The sequence below is a fragment of the Rana temporaria genome, chromosome 1 (genome assembly GCF_905171775.1).
Source record: "Rana temporaria chromosome 1, aRanTem1.1, whole genome shotgun sequence".
In the NCBI taxonomy this organism is placed as follows: Eukaryota; Metazoa; Chordata; class Amphibia; order Anura; family Ranidae; genus Rana; species Rana temporaria.
The window spans coordinates 385,611,658-385,636,150 of record NC_053489.1 but is presented as its reverse complement, the minus strand read 5'-3'; the positions used below and the strand labels follow the sequence as shown (position 1 = coordinate 385,636,150).

Sequence of the window (24,493 nt, the reverse complement as noted above, 5' to 3'; positions counted from 1 at the left end):
CAATAACTGTGATCCCGTAAAAAGTAATTAACCTACTGTAGGATTGGTGAACTGATGAATAGTATGTATATTCCCGATTTTTAGGATTTAAGATACGCCAGAGATCCAACAGCCGATGTTCAAACAACTCTCTTTTAAAGGCTCTCAACCGCCTATAAGAAATATTTGATCGCTGAGAGGAGGTATCCATCTGGGGTTCTAATACCATATTAAAGTCTCCTCATACAAGGATCGTGCCCTCTGCAAATTCTGTCAAAAGGTGAAGATATTGTGTAATTGCTGTTATTTGATCATAGTTTGGGATATATAAATTGGCGATTGTAAAAACTTTATTACAGGGGGCGTGGCTTGCGTGTGCATGAGAATGAACGCGTAAGCTCCGCTACCCAGACCGGACAACGAGCGACTACCGGGCGATTCCGCCGCCACAATCGGCACCATCGGATCCGTCTCTCCTGAGCCCCGCCATCACAATGATCCGCAAACGGTCACAAGAAAGAGGCCCGAAAAAGTTGTAATCCTTCTCCTTCCAGCCCCGCCGAAAGAACCAAGATGGCGCCACCGGAGGATCAGCGAGACAGCTGCTAGAGTACACAAGCCTCCCTGGTGTCCATCCACAGGACCTACAGACCACACTGCAGCACTCTCTTCCTCCTGATTCCTCACCTGCAACCCCGGGGATGCAGAGCCCGGCTAAATCAAAGATGAGAATGGATCTCTCTAATCAGGCCCCGGTCGCAGTGAGTACAGGCCTTCATAATTACTCTATCTCTTCTCTGCAGTCCTCCATAGCACAGTTCTCGACAAAGGGGCAACCGGTGCTGGACACCACTATGAAGGACATGCCATCTTGAAGCTGATATACCCCGAGATGTTCTCCTGAGAGTTCACTTTTTTTCGGCTAAAGAACAGATCCTGAAAGCAAGGGAACTCTCTCCACTCCCAGCACCATACTCAGATATCCAGCTGTATGCAGACCTGTCCCAATACACACTCCAAATGAGGAGGCAGCTAAAATCCATCACAAAAGCCCTGAACAATCACAAAATAATTTACAAATGGTGCCATCCAGCGACCATCTTGGTCACATATAATGGCATTCCCCACACCATCTCCACCATGGAAGGGGGCATGAAGCTTCTGCACTCCTGGGGAATCCTGCCGGAAACCTCCTGTAATCAACCAGATCCTAACGGAGTTCCTAATTCGTTCACTTTTGGTCTCGGCCGGGAGAAGTTCAAGAAGCAAAACCCGATGCCGCTACACTGAGCGACTTTACCTGTCCGGTCTGGTCATGCGCTCTGTCATCTGCTTACTGAACTTTCCCCCACTACTGGTCAGCTGCTCGATCGAGCTACCTGTTGCTGACGCACCCGTTTGTCCCTCCTGTAGGGTGATTTATGTTCTATTTTTTCTTTAGCATCCTGATACTGCCTCGCTACTTGACCTGCTAAAGCACCAATAACACTCACCACATCGTCCAGTTTCCTCAGCTCTGGGTTGACCTCACCTACAACTGTAAGTACTCTCGTCTTTCCTGCACCATCTCTCCACGGAAAATGGGGATCAACATTCTCTCCCTCAATGCCAAAGGGTTAAATCACCCAGTGAAAAGGGCATCTTTATGGAAATCAGCGATTGCCTATAACTGTGACGTATTGTGCGTCCAAGAGACACACTTTGCTCTAAATGCTTCCCCTAAGGCCTCATACACATGACCGGACATGTCCGCTGAAACTGGTCCGCCGACCAGTTTCAGCGGACAGATCCGATCGTGTGTACAGGCTAGCGGACAGATTTCCAGCGGACAAATGTTTCTTAGCATGCTAAGAAACATGTCAGCTGGAAAGCTGTCCGGCTGACATGTCCGCTGGTTAGTATGTCTAACCAGCGGACCGAAATCCTGCACATGCGTCGAATTGATTCAACGCATGCGTGGAAGCATTGAACTCGCGCGTGAGAGAGAACGTCGGTGTCGTCTACGTCACCGCGTTCTCTGTCCGCGCGGATTTCGGTTTGATGGTGTGTACAGCCACCAGACCGAAATCTCCAAGCGGACATGTCCGATGAAAACGGTCCGCGGACCGTTTTCATCGGACATGTCCGCTGGTGTGTACGAGGCCTCAGTGTCAACATAGACAATTTCCACATGTATTCCAAGCCTCCTACTGTTTTGTTTCAATTACAGCAATGTGTCACAGACCCGGACGGTCAGTACATTCTTTTAAATTGTACAATCAACAATGTGCCTTATACTCTGGTTTCCATATACGCACCGAACCATGGCCAAATGTCCTTTATTAGAAAGACACTAAAGGCAGCCCGAAAATTCCAAAAGGGACATTTACTAATTTGTGGAGACTTCAATATGTTCCCAAATAACACAATGGACTCCACAGCAGGATCCAAAAGACGTGCATCTACTTTAGATACCTTTATCTCTTCCAATGATTTGTATGATGTGTGGAGGTGTTTTCATGCGAGCGAGAAAGATTACACGTTCCTCTCACAGCGTCACAACACTTACTCACGAATTGATTTGTTTTTAGCTTACAAGTGGATGATACAAAGAATTTCAAACTCTACTATTCACACCACCACCTGGTCAGACCATGCCTCCCATCCCACTCACTACATCTGGAGAGTCAATAATTACCTCCTCAACACCCCATGCTACTCCACACCCATCAAACAACTCCTAGAAGAGTATTTCTCATTTAACCAAACTTCAGTATCTGACCCGCTGGTGGTGTGGAACGCCCACAAGGCAGTGATAAAGGGGTATTCCTCCAAATGGGAGCTAGGGCTAAGAAATGCAGAACTCAAAAACTAGATGAACTTACAGCTGTTTTAGCCTCCACGGGAGCCCTAAACAAGACTAATCCTTCACCACTCCTACAATCTAAAATTTTCACTCTTAGGCATGAATTACGATCTCTTCTCCTTGAAAGACATGAAAAATCATACAGAATACTCAAAGGCACTTCCTATACTACAAGGAAACAAAGCAGGTAAAGCAATGTCCCTACGAGTCAAAGGTCACAGAAACAAAACAAAAATCCCTTATTTACATCACCCCCACACCAACGAAAAACTCCTTAAGCCCCAATCGATAGCAAACACCTTTAGTAAGTACTATGAGGGCCTATATAATCTCAAAGATGACCCTTCCACCACCCAACCCTCCCCTGCCATGATTAAAGCATTCCTAGACAGTGTTAATCTCCCGTCTGTCACGCCTACACAACTCTCTACGTTAAATGATCCCTTCACGGCTAACAAAATACTAAAAGTAATGGATAAACTCCCCCCCTCCAAATCCCCTGGCCCAGATGGCTTTACTGGGGAATATTATAAACAAGCCCCTTAGCCCCCCACTCTGTGCCAATTATTCAACTTAGCTGCCAACCCCGCCTCTTTCCCTGCTGAAATGCTTGCTGCTATGGTGGTAACCCTGCATAAGCCGGGCAAAGAACCCGACTCCCCGAAAATTTTTCGACCTATCTCGTTGCTTAATCTTGATTTAAAAATGTATGCCAAACTCATAGCCAACAGACTAGAAGACATTATCCCCTCTCTTATATCTCAAGACCAATCAGGATTTACCGTCTAGTGGCCTCGAATGCCACTAGACCAGGGGTGGGCAATTATTTTTTCGATGGGGCCACATGAGAAACTAAAAATATTTTGGAGGGCCGGGCCAAAAGGCTAAACTCAATACTGCATAAAATCAATTGTATTTCTTTATAAAAAGCAGTAAATATCATTGTTGGACAACTGGTACGAGTACTTGTTATAGTTAAACAATGAAAAAGTGAGGTTGCCTTACAAGTAAAATTTTTTAATTTATTAACCACTTCCATACCAGGTACTTACGCAGCTTCCCGCCCAAGCCAATTTTCAGCTTTCAGCACTGTCGCACTTTGAATGGCAATTGCGCGGTCATGCTACACTGTACCCAAACAAAATTGGCGTCCTTTTTTCCCCACAAATAGAGCTTTCTTTTGGTGGTATTTGATCACCTCTGCGATTTTTTTTTTTTGCGCAACAACTAAAAAAGGCTGAAAATTTGGAAAAAAAATTACGTTTTTATTTTTTTCTGTTAATTTTTTTGTAAATAAGTTTTCTCTTTCAATTACGGGCACTGATATGGCGGCACTAATGGGCACCGATGAGATGGCACTGATGGACATCGATGAGGTAGTACTGACGGGCACAGATGAGGTGGCACTGATTGGCGGCGCTGGTATGCGACACTGATGGGCACACATAGGCGGCACTGATGGGCACACATAGGCGGCACTGATGGGCACACGTAGGCGGCACTGATGGGCACACGTAGGCGGCACTGATGGGCACACGTAGGCGGCACTGATGGGCACTCATGGGCGGCACTGGGCACTCATAGGCGGCACAGATGGGCACTCATGGGCGGCACAGATGGGCACTTATGGGTGGCACAGATGGGCACTGCTAGGTGGGCACTGGGCATGGATGGGCACTGTGGGGTGGCACTGATGGACACTGGGGTGGCGCTGATGGACACTGGGGTGGCGCTGATGGACACTGGGGTGGCAGCACTGATTGTTGCCAGTCAGTGCCCATTTGTGGGCACTGACTGGCATCTTTTTTCTTTATGGGTTTTTTTTTTTTTTTTTTGACTTTTTTTTTTTTTTTTTTTACTTTTTTTTTCTTTTTCTGGTGGTCCAGTGTGGCGATCCGAGGGGGGGCTGCGCTGATAAACAATCAGCGCTAACCCCCCCTGTCAGGAGAGCCGCAGATCGGCTATCCTCTACTCGCGTCTGTCAGACGCGAGTGAGGAAGAGCCATCGGCGGCTCTTCCTGTTTACATCGTGATCAGCCGTGGTTGGACACGGCTGATCACGTGGTAAAGAGTCTCCGCCGGAGGCTCTTTACCGAGATCGGAGATGCAGGGTGTCAGACTGACACCCCGCATCACCGATCGCCGCGATGCGCGCCCCCACGGGCGCGCGCGGCATGAAATCCTGCAGGACGTTCTAGAACGTCCTGTCAGGATTTCATAACCACTTCCCGGACGTAAATCGGCCATAGGCCGGGCGGGAAGTGGTTAAACAAAATTTCCCAAAACAATGAACATTTTTCACTATTTGTGACTCATATTAGTGAACATTTCCAGAGAGGATCAGAGACTGCGCACATGATACTAGAGAGGATCAGAGACTGCAGACATTGTCCCCATAAAGTCCTGCCAAACGACAATGTATGCCGTGTCATAAATTATGGTTTATGTATGTCTTATTGTCTTAGTGATTGATTCACATCACAACTTCATTGATAGCTTTTTTTTTTTGTATGATTTTTAGTTTTGCTCATTACTGCCACACACGTGCAATGCATGGCTGCATGTGTGTGGCAGTGATGAGCAAAAGCAAAAATCATACAAAAAATAAGGGCATCAATTTCAAATCAATGAAGTTGTGATGTTAATCAATCACTAAGACATACATAAACCAGTGTGCCATCAATTGCTGCCAGTGTGCCATCAATTGCTGCCAGTGTGCCATCAATTGCTGCCAGTGTGCCATCAATTGCTGCCAGTGTGCCATCAATTGCTGCCAGTGTGCCATCAATTGCTGCCAGTGTGCCATCAATTGCTGCCAGTGTGCCATCAATTGCTGCCAGTGTGCCATCAATTGCTGCCAGTGTGCCACCAGTGTGCCATCAATTGCTGCCAGTGTGCCATTAATTGCTGCCAGTGTGCCATTAATTGCTGCCAGTGTGCCATCAATTGCTGCCAGTGTGCCACCAGTGTGCCATCAATTGCTGCCAGTGTGCCATCAATTGCTGCCAGTGTGCCATCAATTGCTGCCAGTGTGCCATCAATTGCTGCCAGTGTGCCATCAATTGCTGCCAGTGTGCCATCAATTGCTGCCAGTGTGCCATCAATTGCTGCCAGTGTGCCATCAATTGCTGCCAGTGTGCCACCAGTGTGCCATCAATTGCTGCCAGTGTGCCATTAATTGCTGCCAGTGTGCCATTAATTGCTGCCAGTGTGCCATCAATTGCTGCCAGTGTGCCATCAATTGCTGCCAGTGTGCCACCAGTGTGCCATCAATTGCTGCCAGTGTGCCATCAATTGCTGCCAGTGTGCCATCAATTGCTGCCAGTGTGCCATCAATTGCTGCCAGTGTGCCACCAGTGTGCCATCAATTGCTGCCAGTGTGCCATCAATTGCTGCCAGTGTGCCATCAATTGGTGCCAGTGTGCCATCAATTGGTGCCAGTGTGCCATCAATTGCTGCCAGTGTGCCATCAATTGCTGTCAGTGTGCCATCAATTGCTGTCAGTGTGCCACCAGTGTGCCATCAATTGCTGCCAGTGTGCCATCGATTGCTGCCAGTGTGCCATCGATTGCTGCCAGTGTGCCATCAATTGGTGCCAGTGTGCCATCAATTGCTGCCAGTGTGCCACCAGTGTGCCATCAATTGCTGTCAGTGTGCCACCAGTGTGCCATCAATTGCTGCCAGCATCCCCACAAGCAAGTACCTGATGATGATGAAATCTCTGTCCTGTCAGTGTTTTGCTGCCTGCAGTCCTCGGCCGTCTCGGGTCTCCTACAGCAGCCTGTACAGTGTGCACAGTGTGAGGTGAGGAGTCGGGACCGGGTCATTACTTGGCGGGAATTGGGGGACTTTTTTGAATTCGGGGACACTCACTCCACGTGGTGACGGGCGGCTGGGAATGCCGTCAGCGGGGGGCGGAAAAGGAAGCGTGGCCAGCTCCAATGGCTTCTTCGGCTGAATCAGCGGGGGGCGGGAAAGGAGGCGCGGCTAACACCCACGGGTTTCTTCGGCTGCACCAGCGGGGGGGGGGGCGGGAAAGAGGTGCGGCTAACACCCGCAATTCTTTCGGCTGCAAATTCAGACTTCAAATTCAGATTTCTAGCGATCCGCCCGGGGACGGCCCGCGGGCCGTAGTTTGCCCACCTCTGCACTAGACGGATGATTGTTATACACCACATTGAGACCACCAAATTGCCTTCTCTGCTTCTATCTCTTGATGCCGAGAAGGCATTTGACAGGGTTCATTGGGGATAAATTTCGGCAGTGCTGACCAAATTTGGCCTTACAGGTAATATACACAATACAATCATGGCTTTGTATTCTAACCCCTCGGCTCGAGTATTCTCGGCGGATGCCCTGTCCACACCCTTCCAGATCTCCAATGGCACGAGACAAGGTTGTCCATTATCACCCTTAATATTTAATCTTGCTATGGAACCCCTGGCAGAAAATATAAGATCTAACGACAAAATCTCCGGTATACCTATAGCGGGCTTGGAACACAAAATCAGCTTATTCGCAGACGATGTGATCCTCATGATCACTGACCCTGACCGCTCCCTGCCCGGGGTCCAGAGAACGCTTGCCTCGTTCAGTGATGTTTCTTTTTACAAAGCCAATGAGACGAAATCATACTTAACCTGGGTTTAGACGAACCTACTAGAAATCGGATCAAACTTTGATTCCCGTATGTCTGGGCAGATAATAGCATAACATATCTGGGATTCCAACTAACTGCATCAATGAAAACTTTGTTTTCTTCTAATTATCTGCCGATTCGCACCAAAATACATGCAGATCTCACCAGGCTGGCGTCCTTTGAGTTCTCATGGTTAGGCCGCTTAGCGGCGTTCAAAATGTTCCATCTTCCTCAAATATTATATTTATTTCGGACCATTCCCATTCCTATACCCCTTAGGTACTTTGCCTCAGTACAATCGATCCTATCAAAATTTATTTGGAAGGGTAAGAAAGCCAGATGTAGCCATACTCAATTGGTTAAGCATCGTTTAGCAGGGGGCCTGGGATATGTGAACTTCCAAGATTATTACATGGCATCCATCCTCACGCAAACAAGGGAATGGTTCTTACCCTCCCCTCCTCCCACACTTTGGGGGAAAATAGAAGAATCTTTGGTTCCACGCAATAACCTTTCTGCCTGGCTGTTTGCTACCACAATAGGGGCAAAGCCCCCTCCCCAATTATCCCCGACTATACTAGCGACCTTTAAAGTTTGGACCCGATTCACGCAGTTATCCGTAACTCACCCCATACATTCAACAGTTCCCATTCCTATAGAGGTCCTGCAACATCTGATTGTATCATCATCTCACTCTTGTTGGAAGGCCAGAGGCATAATCCACATATCTAATCTGATAGATAATGACAAACTCAAAACATTTTCTGATCTACAAAAAGAATATCAGCGCCCAAACTCTGATTTATTCCTATATTTACGTACCCGACACTGCCTTACATCACTTACAACATGGATTTGTACAATCCCTCAAAAAGCCTGGATCTACTATAGGTCCCCCATGATTCATCAAAAAGGAATATCAATGTTCTATAATTTACTTTGTTCTAAAACTACATTCACTAGCTCCACTGCACTAACTAGGTGGGAAAGAGATCTGGGACAACACTTCACACTAGATCAATGGGAAAAGGCTTGCCACTCCACCTATAAGGCCACATGCTGCTCCACTTTATGGGAGCTTGCGTTTAAGCTGACCAATCGTTGGTATCTGACTCCTGACAAGCTGTCCAAATTTGACACTTCACTCAAGAATACATGCTGGAGGAAATGTGGAAAAAAAGGGGACTTAATACATATTCTATGGGAGTGCCCCAAACTTACTCTTTTGGCACTCAGTGTTTCAACTCCTGTCTGATGTTACAAAACCAACAATAGACAAATCAACCGTCCCTGGCACTACTATCTTTGAACATAGAACTTTTCCCCAACCCAATGAGGACTATCACACTACATATACTCTTAGCTGCACACCTCAGTATTACTAGAAAATGGAAAGATCCAGACCCCCCTCACTCTCTATGATGTAATCCACACCACACACACACATTTCACACATGAAACAACGCTAGCATTACGTCACAGTAACAAAACACAAAACCTCAGGAAATTGCAACAGTTGACTGATTGAATTAGCTCTACAGGTCTTGTCAAAACATTCGATCCTCATCTTTGAATGAATTTTTTTTACAAGAGTTACAACACTCTATTGTTTACTACCCTCTCTACGTTCTATATGCTTTCAATGTTTACCCACTTTCTTTATTCCGTTGATTTGATTACTGATACTATTATTAGATTTCAGAGGCTGAACTATGGGGGAGGGGGCGCCTCTGCACGGGCACAGTTTAGCACCCTGTGGGGGTGCTCGTGGGGGGGGTGTCACCCTTCACCCTCCTATGGAGCGCATTTACTTATCTGATCGCCTCTGAATACCATGTCATGCTATGTTGGATATATGACATTCAAAATTGTTTGTTTCAATCCCTACTTCGATGTCTTTGCCATACAAAAAATGTTATGTACATTTACTTATGAATCTGTAACATGTAACTTACCAATACAAATCTATTGAGTCAAAAAAAAACTCTATTCCAAAGCTTAAATTTAAGAAAGAGATACTGGCCATTAGGGTCAGTTACATGCTCCAAAGCCTGTATTGGTAAACGCTTATGAATAGCGATGAGGACAAAGTACTATGAAACCATCTTGAATAGTATCTTTGTGAACATGCTTGAATGCAATTTTCTTTAAAATGGGTAGCTTGAAAAAGTATAATATCTACCCTGGCTTTGTGAAGAGCACATATAATTTGACCTCTCTTGGATTGTTTATTAATGCCCTTAACGTTACATAGTTAGTCAGGTTGAAAAAAGACACAAGTCCATCCAGTTCAACCACAAAAAATAAACAAACAAAAATAAAAAACACAGTACAATCCCATACACCCAACTCCATACCCACAGTTGATCCAGAGGAAGGCAAAAAACCCCAGCAGAGCATGATCCAATTTGCTACAGCAGGGGAAAAAATTCCTTCCTGATCCCCCGAGAGGCAATCGGATTTACCCTGGATCAACTTTACCTACAAATCTTAGTACTCAGTTATTTTATGTACATTTAGGTAAGTATCCAGGCCTTTCTTAAAGCAATCTACTGAGCTGGCCAGAACCACGTCTGGAGCGAGTCTGTTCCACATTTTCACAGCTCTTACTGTGAAAAAACCTTTCCGTATATGGAGGTGAAATCTCTTTTCCTCTAGACGTAAAGAGTGCCCCCTTGTCCTCAGTGTTGACCGTAAAGTGAATAACTCAACACCGCTGTATGGACCTCTTATATATTTGTACATGTTGATCATATCCCCCCTAATTCTCCTCTTCTCAAGAGTGAATAGATTTAGTTCTTCTAATCTTTCCTCATAGCTGAGCTCCTCCATGCCTCTTATCAGTTTGGTTGCCCTTCTCTGCACTTTCTCCAGTTCTCCGATATACTTTTTGAGAACTGGTGCCCAAAACTGAACTGCATATTCCAGATGAGGTCTTACAAATTATATCTCTGTCTCTGGAGTCCATACCTCTCTTAATACAAGAAAGGACTTTGCTCGCTTTGGAAACCGCAGCTTGGCATTGCATGTTATTATTGAGCTTATGATCTACCAAGACCCCCAGATCCTTCTCCACTACAGATCCCCCCAGTTGTACTCCCCCTTGCATGTATGATGCATGCATTTTTTTATTCCCTAAGTGCATAACTTTACATTTATCAACATTAAACCTCATCTGCCACTCAGTCGCCCAATTAGACAGAGCATTGAGGTTGGCTTGTAAATTGGAGACAACCTGTAAGGACGTTATTCCACTGCATAGCTTGGTGTCATCTGCAAAGACAGAAATGTTACTTTTGATCTCAGACCCAATATCATTTATAAATATATTGAAAAGTAAGGGTCCCAGCACTGAACCTTGGGGTACACCACTGATAACATTGGACCATTCAGAGTAAGAATCATTAACCACCACTCTCTGAATTCTGTCTTTCAGCCAGTTTTCTATCCATTTACAAACTGATATATCCAATCCTGTAGACCTTACCTTACACATGAGCCGTGTGTGCGTAACTGTATCGAACGCTTTTGCAAAATCCAAATATATCACGTCCACAGCCACGCCTCTGTCCAGGGTTTTACTTACCTCTTCATAAAAGGAAATCAGGTTTGTCTGACAACTTCTGTCTTTCATGAATCCATGTTGTCTGCTGCTTAAAGCGGTAGTTCACCCTCTCGTACTTGATTTTACCATCGAGACAGGCATTGTAGCGCGAGCTACAGTATGCCTGTCCCGATTTTTTTAACCCCGTACTCACCTCGTAGTCGTCCATCGTAGATTTCGGCTCCCGCGGGGAATGGGCGTGCCTATGGAGAGGGAGGATGATTGACGGCCGGCCCTGGCACGTCACTCTCCCCGAAGACAGCCGGAGTAGGTCTCGGCTCTTCACGGCGCGTGCGCACAGGCTATGCGCACGCGTTGTGAAGACCAAGCCTATTTCGGCTATTTCCGGAGAAGCGTGACGCGCCAGAGCCGGCCGTCAATCATCCTCCGTCTCCAGAGGCACGCCCATTCCCCGGTATCTTCGATGGACGACTACAAGGTGAGTATGGGGGGAAAAAATTCGGGACAGGCATACTGTAGCTCGCGCTACAATGCCTGATTTAAAGGTAAAAGAAAAAAAAATATTTTTTTTCCCGTCGATAGGGTGAACCCCCGCTTTAAATAGTTTTTTTTTCCAGCAAGAACTCATCCATGTGGTCTTTTATTAAACGTTCCAGTATCTTCCCAACTATAGAAGTTAGACTAACAGGTCTATAGTTACTTGGTAAAGACTTTGTTCCCTTTTTAAATATGGGCACCACATTGGCCCTGCGCCAATCCAGTGGTACTATTCCTGTCATTAATGAGTCCCTAAATATCAGATACAGTGGCTTTGAAATGACAGAGCTCAACTCACCTAGGATTCGTGGGTGGATGCCATCTGGTCCAGGTGCTTTATCCACCTTTATTCTGTCTAAATATTTCTGGACCATATCACTTTTGAGCCATTGTGGATTTGGGGCTGTGTCACTCCCACCCCCATTTTGGACATGAGCTCCCCCATGCTCCATTGTATACACAGAGCTGAAGAAAGCATTTAATACATTTGCCTTCTCCATGTCCCCAGTCACCCACTCTAGATTATTTTGTAAGGGGCCTACATGCTCAGACTTCACCTTTTTACTATTAATATATTTAAAGAATTTTTGGGGGTTTGTCCTATCTTTTGCAATCTGTCGTTCATTTTGAATTTTTGCATCCTTGATTTCCTTTTTACATATCCTGTTATATTCTTTGTAACATTTAAACAACACTAGTGTTCCTTCATTTTTATATTTTTTAAAAGCTACTTTCTTATTGTTTATAGCTTTTTTAACTTTGACCGTGAGCCACATAGGTTTTATTTTTAGCCTTTTAAACTTATTGCCCATGGGAACATACTTTGCAGTGAGGTTCCACACAGTCTTTTTGAGGAATTCCCATTTCTGTTCTGTGTTCATGGGTGCCAATAGTCCCTCCCAGTCCAAGTCCTGGAGAGCAGCCCTCATCCTTGAAAAATTTGCTCTCTTAAAATTTAGTGTTTTAATATTTCCTGTATGTATTTCTTGCTTATAGTTAACATTAAATGAAATGTTATCTTTTGATCACTGCTACCCAGGTGTTCCTTTATCTGAACATTAGTAATAAGCTCTGCATGGTTTGAGATTATCAGGTCCAACAGAGCATCATTCCTAGTTGGGGCCTCAATAAACTGCCCAATAAAATTGTCCTGCAATAGGTTTTAAAATTTTTGTCCTTTAACTGTCCCAGAAGTGTCATTAATCCAGTCAATTTCTGGGTAGTTAAAATCCCCCATTATTATCACCGTCCCAGCCCTTGCAGCCCTTTCCATCTGTGCAAGGAGCTGAGTCTCCACCTCCTCATTAACATTGGGTGGCTTATAACAAACTCCAATGATTAATTTTGAACTACGCACATCTGTATGCAGTTCCACCCATAATGCTTCAGCCTCATCACACTCTCCATCAACCAGGTTCTCTTTCACGCTTGCTTTGAGGTCACTTCTCACATAGAGACAGACCCCTCCACCTTTCCTTTTTACCCTGTCTTTCCGAAAGAGAGCATAGCCAGGAATATTAATAGCCCAGTCATGTGAGGATTGAAGCCAAGTTTCAGCAATATCGATTACATCATAGCTCTCCTCATGCACCAGAGCTTCCAACTCACCTGTTTTGCTTGGCAGACTTCTGGCATTGGTGAACAAACACTTAAATGTATTGTTACATTTTTCTCTGGTGTTTTTCATATAATTTATAGTAGTACAAATGTCACGATTATTTCCAATGGCTGTTTGCAACATGGGAACTTTCTTGTCAGCTGCCATAACCCTCCCCCCATCTATGCCCATTCCACTCTCCATTAATGTCTGACCCCTAGCTGACCTGTGTGCCCGATGTAATTCTAGTTCACCCTCCCCCCTCAATCCTAGTTTAAATACTCCTCCAGCATTCCCATAAACCTCTGCACCAGCACAGCAGACCCCCTTCCATTCAAGTGCAAACCGTCTTTAGCATATAGATTGCACCCTAATGAAAAGTCAGCCCAGTGCTCTAGAAACCCAAATCCATATATGAACAGAGTTTCAATGGATGGTGAAGATAGTTTGGTCACCATTTCTTGGTTAAAAAAGGGGCCCTTTTGTGCATTTAGTTTCTACACTTGTGATTCAGCTTCCCGATTAAAAAAAAAAAAAGTTCTGCTCCCAGTGTGAAAATCAAATCTTTTAAGCATTCTCAAGACAGTTCCCTGTTGGGTATACTTGATTTGCAGACAATGTAGTTGTTAATTTTCTGGATTATCTTCTTCTGATATTGATAGGCATCTGGACTGTACCCCATTGGTTGAGCCAAATTGGTGAAATGACAAGGGCTCCAGATTGCTGTATTGATCTTCATTTCACAACATTGTGTGATATATACACAAACAACGTAATTCTTTAGTGTGCCTTATCCAAGCCTCTGTTCTAAGTAAATTCTTTGTTGTTTATTAACACAAATAATATTGGAAAGGAAAAACCTTTTCAGCATGCCCAAGAGATTTGTGTTACCATGATGTTCCTACATGTGCTATGTGGCACAGGAAACTCTTCCAACACTCTATAAACATTTTGTAGAGCGAAAGTATAACCAAACGGGATGTAAGATCGAAAGGTATAAATTTAGGCTTTATCTGTACCCTATACCAACTGTCCTGGGTGTTAGCCAAGGGACATAAAGATATGATTTGCAATGCTTTATTCACTATTCCAAGATAAAGTATAATCCCCTTATTTTTGAGATATGTGATTGAATGAGATGTGAAATCCTTTTATCCAAAGGTGGCTCTAATTTGCTATGCCCTGGTTTATTGGAGAGGTTTTTGAAGCTTTCTTTGGCACATCTCCAATATCCTATCAGGTTATACAGGTGAAACTCGAAAAATTAGAATATTGTGCAAAAGTTCATTTCATTACAAGTTCATTACGTTACATTGTAGCAAAGTTTAATTTCTTCAGTGTTGTCACATGAAAAGATGTAGTAAAATATTTACAAAAATGTAAGGGGTGTACTTACTTTTGTGAGATACTGTATATGTGCAAAAACCAAGTATTACGATAAGATTTAATGTTTGAAACAAAACTACCACATCTTATATAATATAACTGTTTGATGAAAGCCAGTCAGAAAACTAACAACACCGTTCATATTTTCTGTTGGGGCTTATTTACACTCGCAGCAGTTAAGGGCGATTAAAAACAGGCTATTGAACTTTGTTTTTTCCGCCCACTCTTAAGCTGCAAAGGCATCGCAGGGTGCAATACTTTGCTTCACAACTGCAGCAAAAAGGATAACCTTGCCATGTTTGGCTGGCAAACGTGTAATACATGCAGTGGTGCGACATTTACAGGGTTAAAACAGGCAATGAGGAGGTGACTGTTGCCTGTCAAATGCCTCTGAAAGGCAATCCACCACAGATCGCTTTTTAGAGGGGTCTGCTGCAAGTTTAAACATAAGCATGCCAGCCAGATATTTTCAGAACTTCTTATTCAGTTAACCATGTATTTTTAGGAATCTAATATGTTATTTTTTTTTTTTAATTGACACCCATATTTTGTTCATTTTCAGCTCCATTGGATCAACCATGTTGCAAAGCTTTGTACGATTTTGAACCTGAGAATGATGGTGAACTTGGTTTCCGTGAAGGTGATATCATCACCCTTACCAATCAAATTGATGAGAACTGGTATGAAGGAATGATCAATGGGCAATCCGGATTTTTTCCCCTCAACTATGTTGAAGTTCTTGTTTCATTGCCCCAGTGAAGATATGGTAATTCCACAATTGGTAGTATTTCATACCAAATCTTATTCACAAGGACCAAAACACTGGAGTGCTGTTAACATCTCTTCCTGTATTAGAGGATGCTCGTACATCTTAAAGAACAGGGCTTGCTAATTGTTTAATCATGTGGTGTATTAGCTTCAGAACATCACCTGTAAATCTGACTCCGTCCATCCTTTTTTTTATTTTTATTTTTTTATGAACTTATCAATAAGATATTCACTACAGTATCATCTGTTTCATAGAACACTAAGAGGTTTACCACTATCATGGAGCCTTTGTATTAATTTAGTAAAAATCCAGTAAAGAATTTTGTTATTCTATATGACAGTGAATTAACCTCGAACACACAGATTTATGTTTTACAGCTATGTGAGGAAAAGGTTATGCTCCCTATTTTCTTTTATTATTACCTTTTAACCTTTCAGTCTGTAAAAAAAAAAAAATGTATATCAATAAATGTAAACATATGTAACCTTCTAAACAATATTACCTGTCTTGCTACATTATGTATTTTATAAATCTCTTTTAACCTGCTATTTCACACACTTTATAATGGCCAAATCTAAGTTAAACTCTTGCACTGTTTGTACACCAACATCTTGAAGGGCTTGTTAATATAAACTGCATCATTTTATATTTACTTGTACAGCAATAAATATTTTGGAGAAATCCATACAATTGTTAAAAGCTTTGTTATAGTGTATTTTCTAGCAGTTGTCTGCTTATTGAAATGAAAGTCCATATTTTCAGAATGTGCCTGTCTTCATGCACTGATGAGTTTGTGTATGAGTACGTTAAAGTTGAATTTCAGGTATGGATTGGTCCGGCCTCGATCGATGTTAGTTTGCACATGGGTCATCTGTGAAAATGGAGATACACTGTAGTAGCCGCCACTATGACAGTGATCGCTCCTGTTTTCTGGATCTGTGCCAACAAGGTGCAATTCACAGAATAAACTGTCACTGCCCCTACCTGTGACTGGTCTATACAGTAAGGAGCACTGGAAAGGGCGCATGTATGTCAAAAATAACACAGAATATCCAAGCTCAAACTTACCAACCAATCGGCAACCAACCAAATTCACCTGTCTAGTGCGTTTAAAAACAGGGGTTTAGTTGCACGCATTTGCAAATAAATGCGTAAGCTGCAGGCCCCGTCAAGACTCCCTGTGTACTGCAGTCCTAACTCTAAAGTTTAAAGTCTCCTCCGTGGAAGCACATGAATGCTGATGGATAGATACAGGGCAGATGACTGAAGGGAGCCCAGCCCTTTTTAAAGGGGCAGGAGCACACTAAACACCCAGCACATGGAAGCAAAGGTGCTGGTGCGTTGCCTGACCACAATGAAATCAACAAAACAAACTGTCACTGCCCCTACCTATGACTGGTCTATACAGTAATGAGCACTGGAAAGGGCGCACGCATGTCAAAAATAACACGGAATATCCAAGCTCAAACTTACCAACCAATCAGTAACCAACCAAATTCACCTAACAGTGTGTTTAAAAACAGGGGTTTAGTTGCACGCATTTGCAAATACATGCGTAAGCCGCAGGTCCCGCCAAGGCTACCTGTGTACAGCAGACTGCTGTGTACTTCACAGAATGCCTTGCATTCTCAGTGAGGTGGAGCAGTAGGGCAGTGACATCATGATTTCTTCCTTGTTCAATTATAGAACTAACTATGCAAAAAAATCCATACCAGGAATTCAGCTTTAATGAACAAGTTTACCCCTTCAAGACCATTGAAGACCAAATTTGGCACAGCGATCATATATGTATTAGTGAACTCGATGATACCTCTGATAAATTTGCTTACTAATTATTTATTTATTTTGTTTACAGAAATATATGACTTTTAAATAAATTTCTCATCATGTTTATTAAACTGATATGGACACACCTATGAAAAAAATTGCATTTTAAGCACCCATTACAAAAAAATGTCTGTCTTATCTAGACTTGGGGGACCCTTAATATATATAATAAAAAAATGGAACCGATTCCCCCATCCACACATTCTCCCCACAATCAGAATACACAGATCAGTGCTTCAGCTGCTGACCAAGCAGCTTTTATCCAACAGGGCAGTTGAATATCAACGACTTTTCAACTGCAGTGGCCAGACATGAATCAAAATTTGGCCAGTGCTTGCTGAACTGGCCAAATTTTGATCCCTCTATAGCTACCTCTATTCACGCTGACACTACTAATACTTCGCACAGTTGCATACAATTTCACACAGATGATAATTTGAAATTGTATCCAAGTGTATGGCAAATTTGTGCCACTGAATGACTGATAAATACAGTAGCGCCAGAACAATGGCATTTTGTACCTACAGACTACAATCCTGCACTTATCAACCAGATCTGTTGCAGTCAGTCGCCTTTAAAGTACTTCATGATTCACAGTTCCCACCTTTCTACACAGTCCAGACTGCAACACTAATAACTTTGCCACATTTGATTTATTAGATGTAGACAAGGATCAAGACATCCACCCTCAGGTTTCTACCTCGGTTACAGCAACTTTTCTCAACCAGTTTAAAACCCACCGTTTTAGCAGGTTTGCCACCTGTAAGTCCCTTGTTCGAGCTATCACTTGCCTAACCCACATGGCTCAGTCCTACAAAAGTGATCCACTGTCTCATGACAACTGCAAAGGTTGGCACCATTGTAAAAAGGTCTACACAGTAGCTGACCTAGAACGATCTAAAAACAGGATAATCTCTGCTGTACAGAGAGGTCTTTGCCAAAGAAATTATCTGCATTGCCAACTAGAAACCTGTTCTTAAAGACAGCGTTTGAAAGAAACTTGATCCAATCCTCTATGTAAATGTTTACAATGTTTTTGGTCCCTGGTGTGTCGCCACCCGGTACACCAATGGGAGACATTCAAACAATAAATGCTGGGCAGTCATATTCACCTGCATGTCCATCCGAGCTGTCCATATTGAAGTGATTGAATCAATGGACACTTTAAGTTTCATTAATGCTGTCTTAGACACCTCATTGCAATCAGAGGCCCAGTGAAACTTATTCGCTCTGACAGAGGTTCTAACTTTGTAGGAGCAGCAACTGCAAATTCCTTCCAACTTGGACACTCTCAGTGTAGAAAGATACTTGAGTAAGCAAAGCTGCACATGAACTTTCAACCCACCTCACTCTTCTCACATGGGAGAATCCAATCCAATCACTGGCTAAATCCAGCCCCCTTAACCTCTGCAACATCTCCAAAAACACCACAAAGCAACTTATTCACTCCTTGATTATTTCCCGCCTTGACTACTGCAACTCTCTCCCTAATGGCCTACCCTTACGCAGGCTATCTTCCCTTCAGTCTATTATGAATTCTGCTGCTAGACTAATACACCTCACTAACTGATCCGCGACTGCTGCTCCTGTCTGCCAATGCCTTCACTGACTTCCCCTACCCCACTCTGTAAAATTCAAAATACTAACCACAACATACAAAGCCATTCACAACATTGCCCCCATCTACATCACCAACCTCATCTGTAGATATTGCCCAAATCGTCCCCTCCGCTCCTCCCAGGACCTCCTGCTCTCTAGCTCCCTTGTTACCTCCTCCAATGCTCTCTTTCAGAACTTCTCCAGAGCCTCTCCCATCCTATGGAACTCCCTGTCCTGGTATGTGCGATCAGCCCCTACCCTGTCAACCTTTAGGAGATCCCTGGAAACTCATTTATTCAGGGAAGCCTATGCCACACCCACCTAACAACTGTCCGAGTCACCCCCATCTAATCATTCTCTGCAGCTATTACCTTTTGTACCACCACCCCCTCCCTTTGGAATGTAAACTCTACAAGCAGGGCCCTACTGTACCTTCTGTATTGAACTGTACTGTAATTGTGCTGTCCCCCTCTACATTGTAAAGCGCTGCATAAATTGTTGGTGCTATATAAAACGTGAACAATAATAATAATAAAGTAATAATAATGGGAGGTGTTTGAGAAAGGATGATGGGCATAGCCCGTAGAATTTTGGACTTTATCTTTGTGCAAGTAGGAACTGCAAGGCTTACCCATGAATGTTTAGTGACTTTTATGGCCGAGGTCACAGCCATCATTAATGCCATACCTTTGACATCAATTTCAAGCGACTGTGGGTCCAGTGATTCTCACACTGTTATGTTACTCAAGACTGTCATGGTCATGCAGTAATGTTTGTCAGCTTACCTCTCCATGTGCTCAGATTAAGAGGCCAGCCACTCTTACCTGGTTGCTTAAGTAATCTCTCCTCTAAGCATGGCTCCACCCCAGGCCCTATAAGGGGAACTCTATATTAACCTGTGCACTGCAAGCCAGGCGTGCTGATCAATATTGTGTGTTAGCTTTCGTGTGTCACTTGCCTTGTCTTCTACATCTGATTCCAGTTACCGATCTTGGCTTGTTCTCGACTATCCCTGCCTGCTTGTGACCCTGACCGTTGGCATGTTCTATGTTTATCATTGTCTGCTAGTCGCCCCGACTTTTGGCTTATCTCCTTACTATCTCTTGTTATCCTGGGCTGCTGCTTCCTCTCTATCCTCCTGTAGCGACCTGGAGCCAGTTGCAGCACAGTCCATCCTCACCACTAGAAGCTCTGGTGAACACCTGCTGGCTCTTAGACTCCGTGCTCTGGGGAATCATATGTCTAGCTCCCTGTGGGATCTGTGTTGGTGCTCCAGTGGACCTGCCTTCCTTAACCACCCAGAGTTCCATCTGCAGCAGTCAGCCATAGGGTCCACTACCTTAGCGGTGCACTCCTGACCCCAGCGGTGTGCATCTGTCACCTGGCCTCAGGTGACCTGACAGCTTGATCAGTCATGTACCCAGCTGATGTGCCGCTACCCACAGATGATCTGTTGCAGGGCATAGTCCGCAGACTTGAGACCCAGGAATCTAATCAGACCCAGGTGATGCGATTCTTTCAGGATTTGGCCTCCTTAGGACCCCCAGTTCAACAACCTCCACTGCTATCTGCTGCTCAACCTATTACAGTCGCAGCCGCTAACCCTTTGCACTTACTCCGTCCCGTTACTCTGGGGATTCCAAGGCCTGCAGAGGGTAGCCGTAGCCAGTGTACCATTTATTTTGAACTCCAGCCTCAAAACTTCCATTCTGATCGAGCAAAGGTGGCCTATATATTTCTTATAAAATACAAAGGAGTGCAGCGCTAGTGGTGGATATGATGATAATGCATAAACAACAAATCGTTGATAAACGTGAATAAATTAAAACAAACACAGTGATTAATGCTGAACAAATGTGAGAGATAAATGAACACTCTAAAAGAAAAAAACACACACACAAAAAAAAAAAGAATAAATCCAAAAAAGAAAAATATTGATATGGAGAATAGAAAACTAAGGCAGTGTCCCATTCATAAAAAGTCCATGTGAAGGGTTAACTTCAGCAATGAATACATAGGATCATCAAATATATTCAAAAAGGCAGTAGATAGAAGCAGTACAAAAGCCGGGTTCTCAAAGACGTTTTCCAACAATAACTTGAATATTGGGCTTTAAAATGAGTACTTTTGAATTCGAACGTTCGACTCCCATAGACTTCAATGGGGTTCAGTCCGTTCGCAAGTTCTGGTGCGAACCGAACGCGGGGGTGTTCGGCTCATGCCTACTTGGAATGTCTGGTGTGAATCGCTTTCTTGAGGTCATGCCACAGCATCTCAATCGGGTTGAGGTCAGGACATTGACTGGGACGCTCCAGAAGGCGTATTTTCTTCTGTTTAAGCCATTCTGTTGTTGATTTACTTCTATGCTTTGGGTCGTTGTCCTATTGCAGCCGTCACTAAATGGCGGCCCGAGTCCGGACCGAGTGACGCTTCTTCCCGGACCGCCAGTATAATGTAAATGGCAGCGTTGGTTTGCTGGGATCGCGGGTTTCCTCAGCAACCACTGACGCTGCGTGCATGTGCCCGCCCCCTGCTCCTCACCGCTGGTCTCGGCAAAAACAAAAGTTGACTCACGGGCCGTGAGTAGGGGCGTGACGTCACGTGCGCCCCGCCCCCTGCTGCTCGCGGTTCCCGGCTCCCCCTGCGAGTAGAGGCGTGACGTCACGGGTGCGTCCGTCCCCCCCGCTGTTCGCGGTTCCCGGGTCCTGGCTCCCAATGTCTCGCAGCTTCCGCCCCTTCGATATTTAAGATGTGCCCTCCTGCATGCAAGGTATCTAGTGATCAAGTATTTTTATTGTGCACACTGCTGGGCATATATAAATTAAAGGTCCAGGCTGATGGGCACCTTTTTTTATTTTAAGGGGCACTCTGATGGACAAATTTTATTTTAAGGGGCACGCTGATGGGTATATTTTTTATGTGCACACTGATGGGCATATTTTGTCATGCCCATCAGAGTGCCCCTTAACATAAAATGTGGCCATCAGTTTGCACATTAAAAATATACCCATCAGCATGCCCCTTAAAATAAAATTTGTCCATCAGCGTGCCCCTTAAAATAAAATGTGCCCATCAGCGTGACCCTTATTTTATGTTAAGGGGCACACTGATGGGCACATTTATATTAAGGGGCATGCTGTTGGACATATTTTATGTTAAGGAACACTCCGATGGGCACATTTTTGGTAATGAGCACTCTGGTGGGCATATTTTATGTTAAGGGACACGTTTTGTTGTGCTCATCGGAGTGCCCCTTAATATAAAATGTGCCGAACAGGGTGTCCCTTAACATAAAATTTGCCCATCAGAGGGTCCCTTAACATATAATGTGCCCATCAGCGTGACTCTTATTTTATGTTAAGGGAGATGCTGATGGGCACATTTTATGTTAAGGGGGACTCTGATGGGACATCTGATGTAAGGAGGCACTCTGCAGCACCCGGACCAGCCGTAGCCACGATCCCGCCCAGCGCACTCCACGCCCGTCACCACAGACCCGGCACCCGAGGACCGCCGCAGCCGCACTTAACGCCCGTTCCGGCCCTTCCTCGCGGGACCCGCACTAGGCCGCAACGAAGCCGCGGCCTAAATTTCCACTCGCGGCAGCCGCGATCCCGCTCGGCGGGCGGGGAACATCCGACACCATTGGCCGGCGATCCGCTCTGGGGGACCGCCGTGGAGGCACTTCCTGCCCGCTCCTGCTCCACCACAGGGGCCTTGGACTAGGCCTGCACGAGGCCGCGGCCTGAACTTTATTCTGCGGCCCCCCTGGTGGCCACCACACTGCTCACCACACAGACGGGTGGATTGCTTGCTGGGGAGCCCCCCCGGAGGGACTGACAGCTGCTTCTGCCCCCCCCCCGGATCGGGTCCCCCCCCCTTTTTGCTGGGCGCTGCGGCCTTACTGTCTCCACGCCTGAGGGGTACTACTGCCGTGCGTGCGGCCCGCCGAACCTTGCCTTGCTTCCTCCACGGCTGACTGGCACCTGGGCGTCTCGGGGTTAGGGAGCCGGAGGCTTTAACTGTGGACGCAGAGACACTTGAATGAGGCGAGGCCGGTCAGGATCAAAGGGCGGCAAGGGGAAGACATACAAATTCCCTCCTCTCCCAGAGCCCCCCCTGCTGACGCCAGACCCTCTGGCTACCCCCCGGGCCACTCGCAGCCAGCACAGGGCGTCACAAACGGGCGCAATGGAGGCGGAAGGAGAGAGGCCCCCGTGGCTGGCGGAAGTTATGGCGGCTATAGCCATGTGTCAATCCACACTCACGGCCAAAATAGAGGCAGTACAAATGGATGTTGGCCTTATCAGACAGGACATGGACAAACTCAGGTCCAGGGTGACAGAGACTGAACAGAGAGTCAGTAACGCGGAGGATATAGTCGCGGAACATGGTGCAGCACTGCGCTCGCTTCAAACGAAGGTCAAAGCCCTGGAGTATAGAGCTGAGGATGCAGAGAACAGAAATAGGCGCAACAACCTGCGCATAGTCGGCCTGGCGGAGGGCGCAGAGGGCAACAACCCGACGTGCTTTGTAGAGGACATGCTACGCAACCTTTTGCCTGATGCACGCCTGTCCCCTCACTATGCGGTGGAACGGGCACACAGGATCCCACCCAGGCCTGGCCCTCCGGGAGCTCCTCCCCGCACATTTATCCTCAAGCTTCTCAACTTTCGGGACAGAGATGAGGTCCTCTAGGTGCATCTAGAGCGGTGGGGGATTTGAGGTTCCAGAACAACAAATTGATGATCTTCCCTGACTACTCGATAGAAACGCAGAAATTGAGGAAATCGTTTGACCATGTGAAGGCGGCGCTGAGGGCTTGCAACATCCGCTACAGCGTTCTCTTCCCGGCCCGCCTGAGAGTCCAGGATGGTGAGACAACCCGCTTCTTCAATTCCCCGAGAGACGCCTCTGCCTGGCTGGAATGAGTGTTCCCATGTTTGGGATGGTTTATGTTTTATTTTTGTTTTCTTCAAAAAAGTGTCTTGCAAGTAGGTTTTGAATATGCATTACTTAAGTCAGCGTCAGGTGTATGTTGTGGGTACCCCTTCCGAGTCAAGAGAGCGGTCTCAGGGGGTGGGCGCCCTTGTCATCCTGAGATAATTTCCCCCAGCTGCTGGTATGTCAGCTCTTAATATACTGTCATGGAACACTAGGGGTCTAAACTCTCCAACGAAACGGTCACTGGTATTTCAATTTATTAGGGCTCATAGCCCACATATTTGTATCCTCCAGGAGACCCACCTGGTGGGTAGTAGAACGCTGGCCCTGAAAAAACCCTGGATAGGGCACCACTATCACTCCACTTATTCCAACTTCGCCAGGGGTGTTAGCATTCTGGTGCACAAGTCCCTCCCCTTTAGGCTGCTCGACTTGACACTTGACTCGGATGGCAGATATGTCGTAATTCATGCACAGATTAGGTCCATGAGGTTGGTTATAGCAGGGGTGTATCTGCCCCCTCCTGCATCGATCTCTCTTCTACACCGAATCACCTCGAGAATAGCGGATTTTGCTAGCGATAATTTGGTCATAATGGGAGACTTTAACATGGTCCCGGATCAGAGCGTTGACAGGATGTCCCAAAGCGGATCCTTCCACTCCGGTCTGGTGGAGTGGGCGGAGCTGTATGGCTTGACGGATGTGTGGCGTTGGAGGAATCCTCACTCCAGGGCGTACACCTGTCACTCTGCATCGCATAGGTCCTTCTCTAGAATAGACCTGGCGTACCTGGGGGGCCTGGCGCT

General features: G+C 45.4%; 1 protein-coding gene across 2 annotated transcripts in view; it reads left to right on the top strand.

Moving 5' to 3' along the window:
- SH3GL1 (SH3 domain containing GRB2 like 1, endophilin A2) overlaps window positions 1-16,016 on the top strand; it is a 305,491-nt gene extending 289,475 nt beyond the window's left edge. For both annotated transcript variants that reach the window (XM_040322538.1, XM_040322539.1), the window contains one exon: window positions 15,111-16,016. In XM_040322538.1, coding sequence (XP_040178472.1) covers window positions 15,111-15,307 — 197 coding nt within the window. In that variant the 3' untranslated portion in view covers window positions 15,308-16,016. The remainder of the gene's footprint in view (window positions 1-15,110) is intronic.
- The last annotated feature ends 8,477 nt before the right edge of the window (window positions 16,017-24,493 follow it).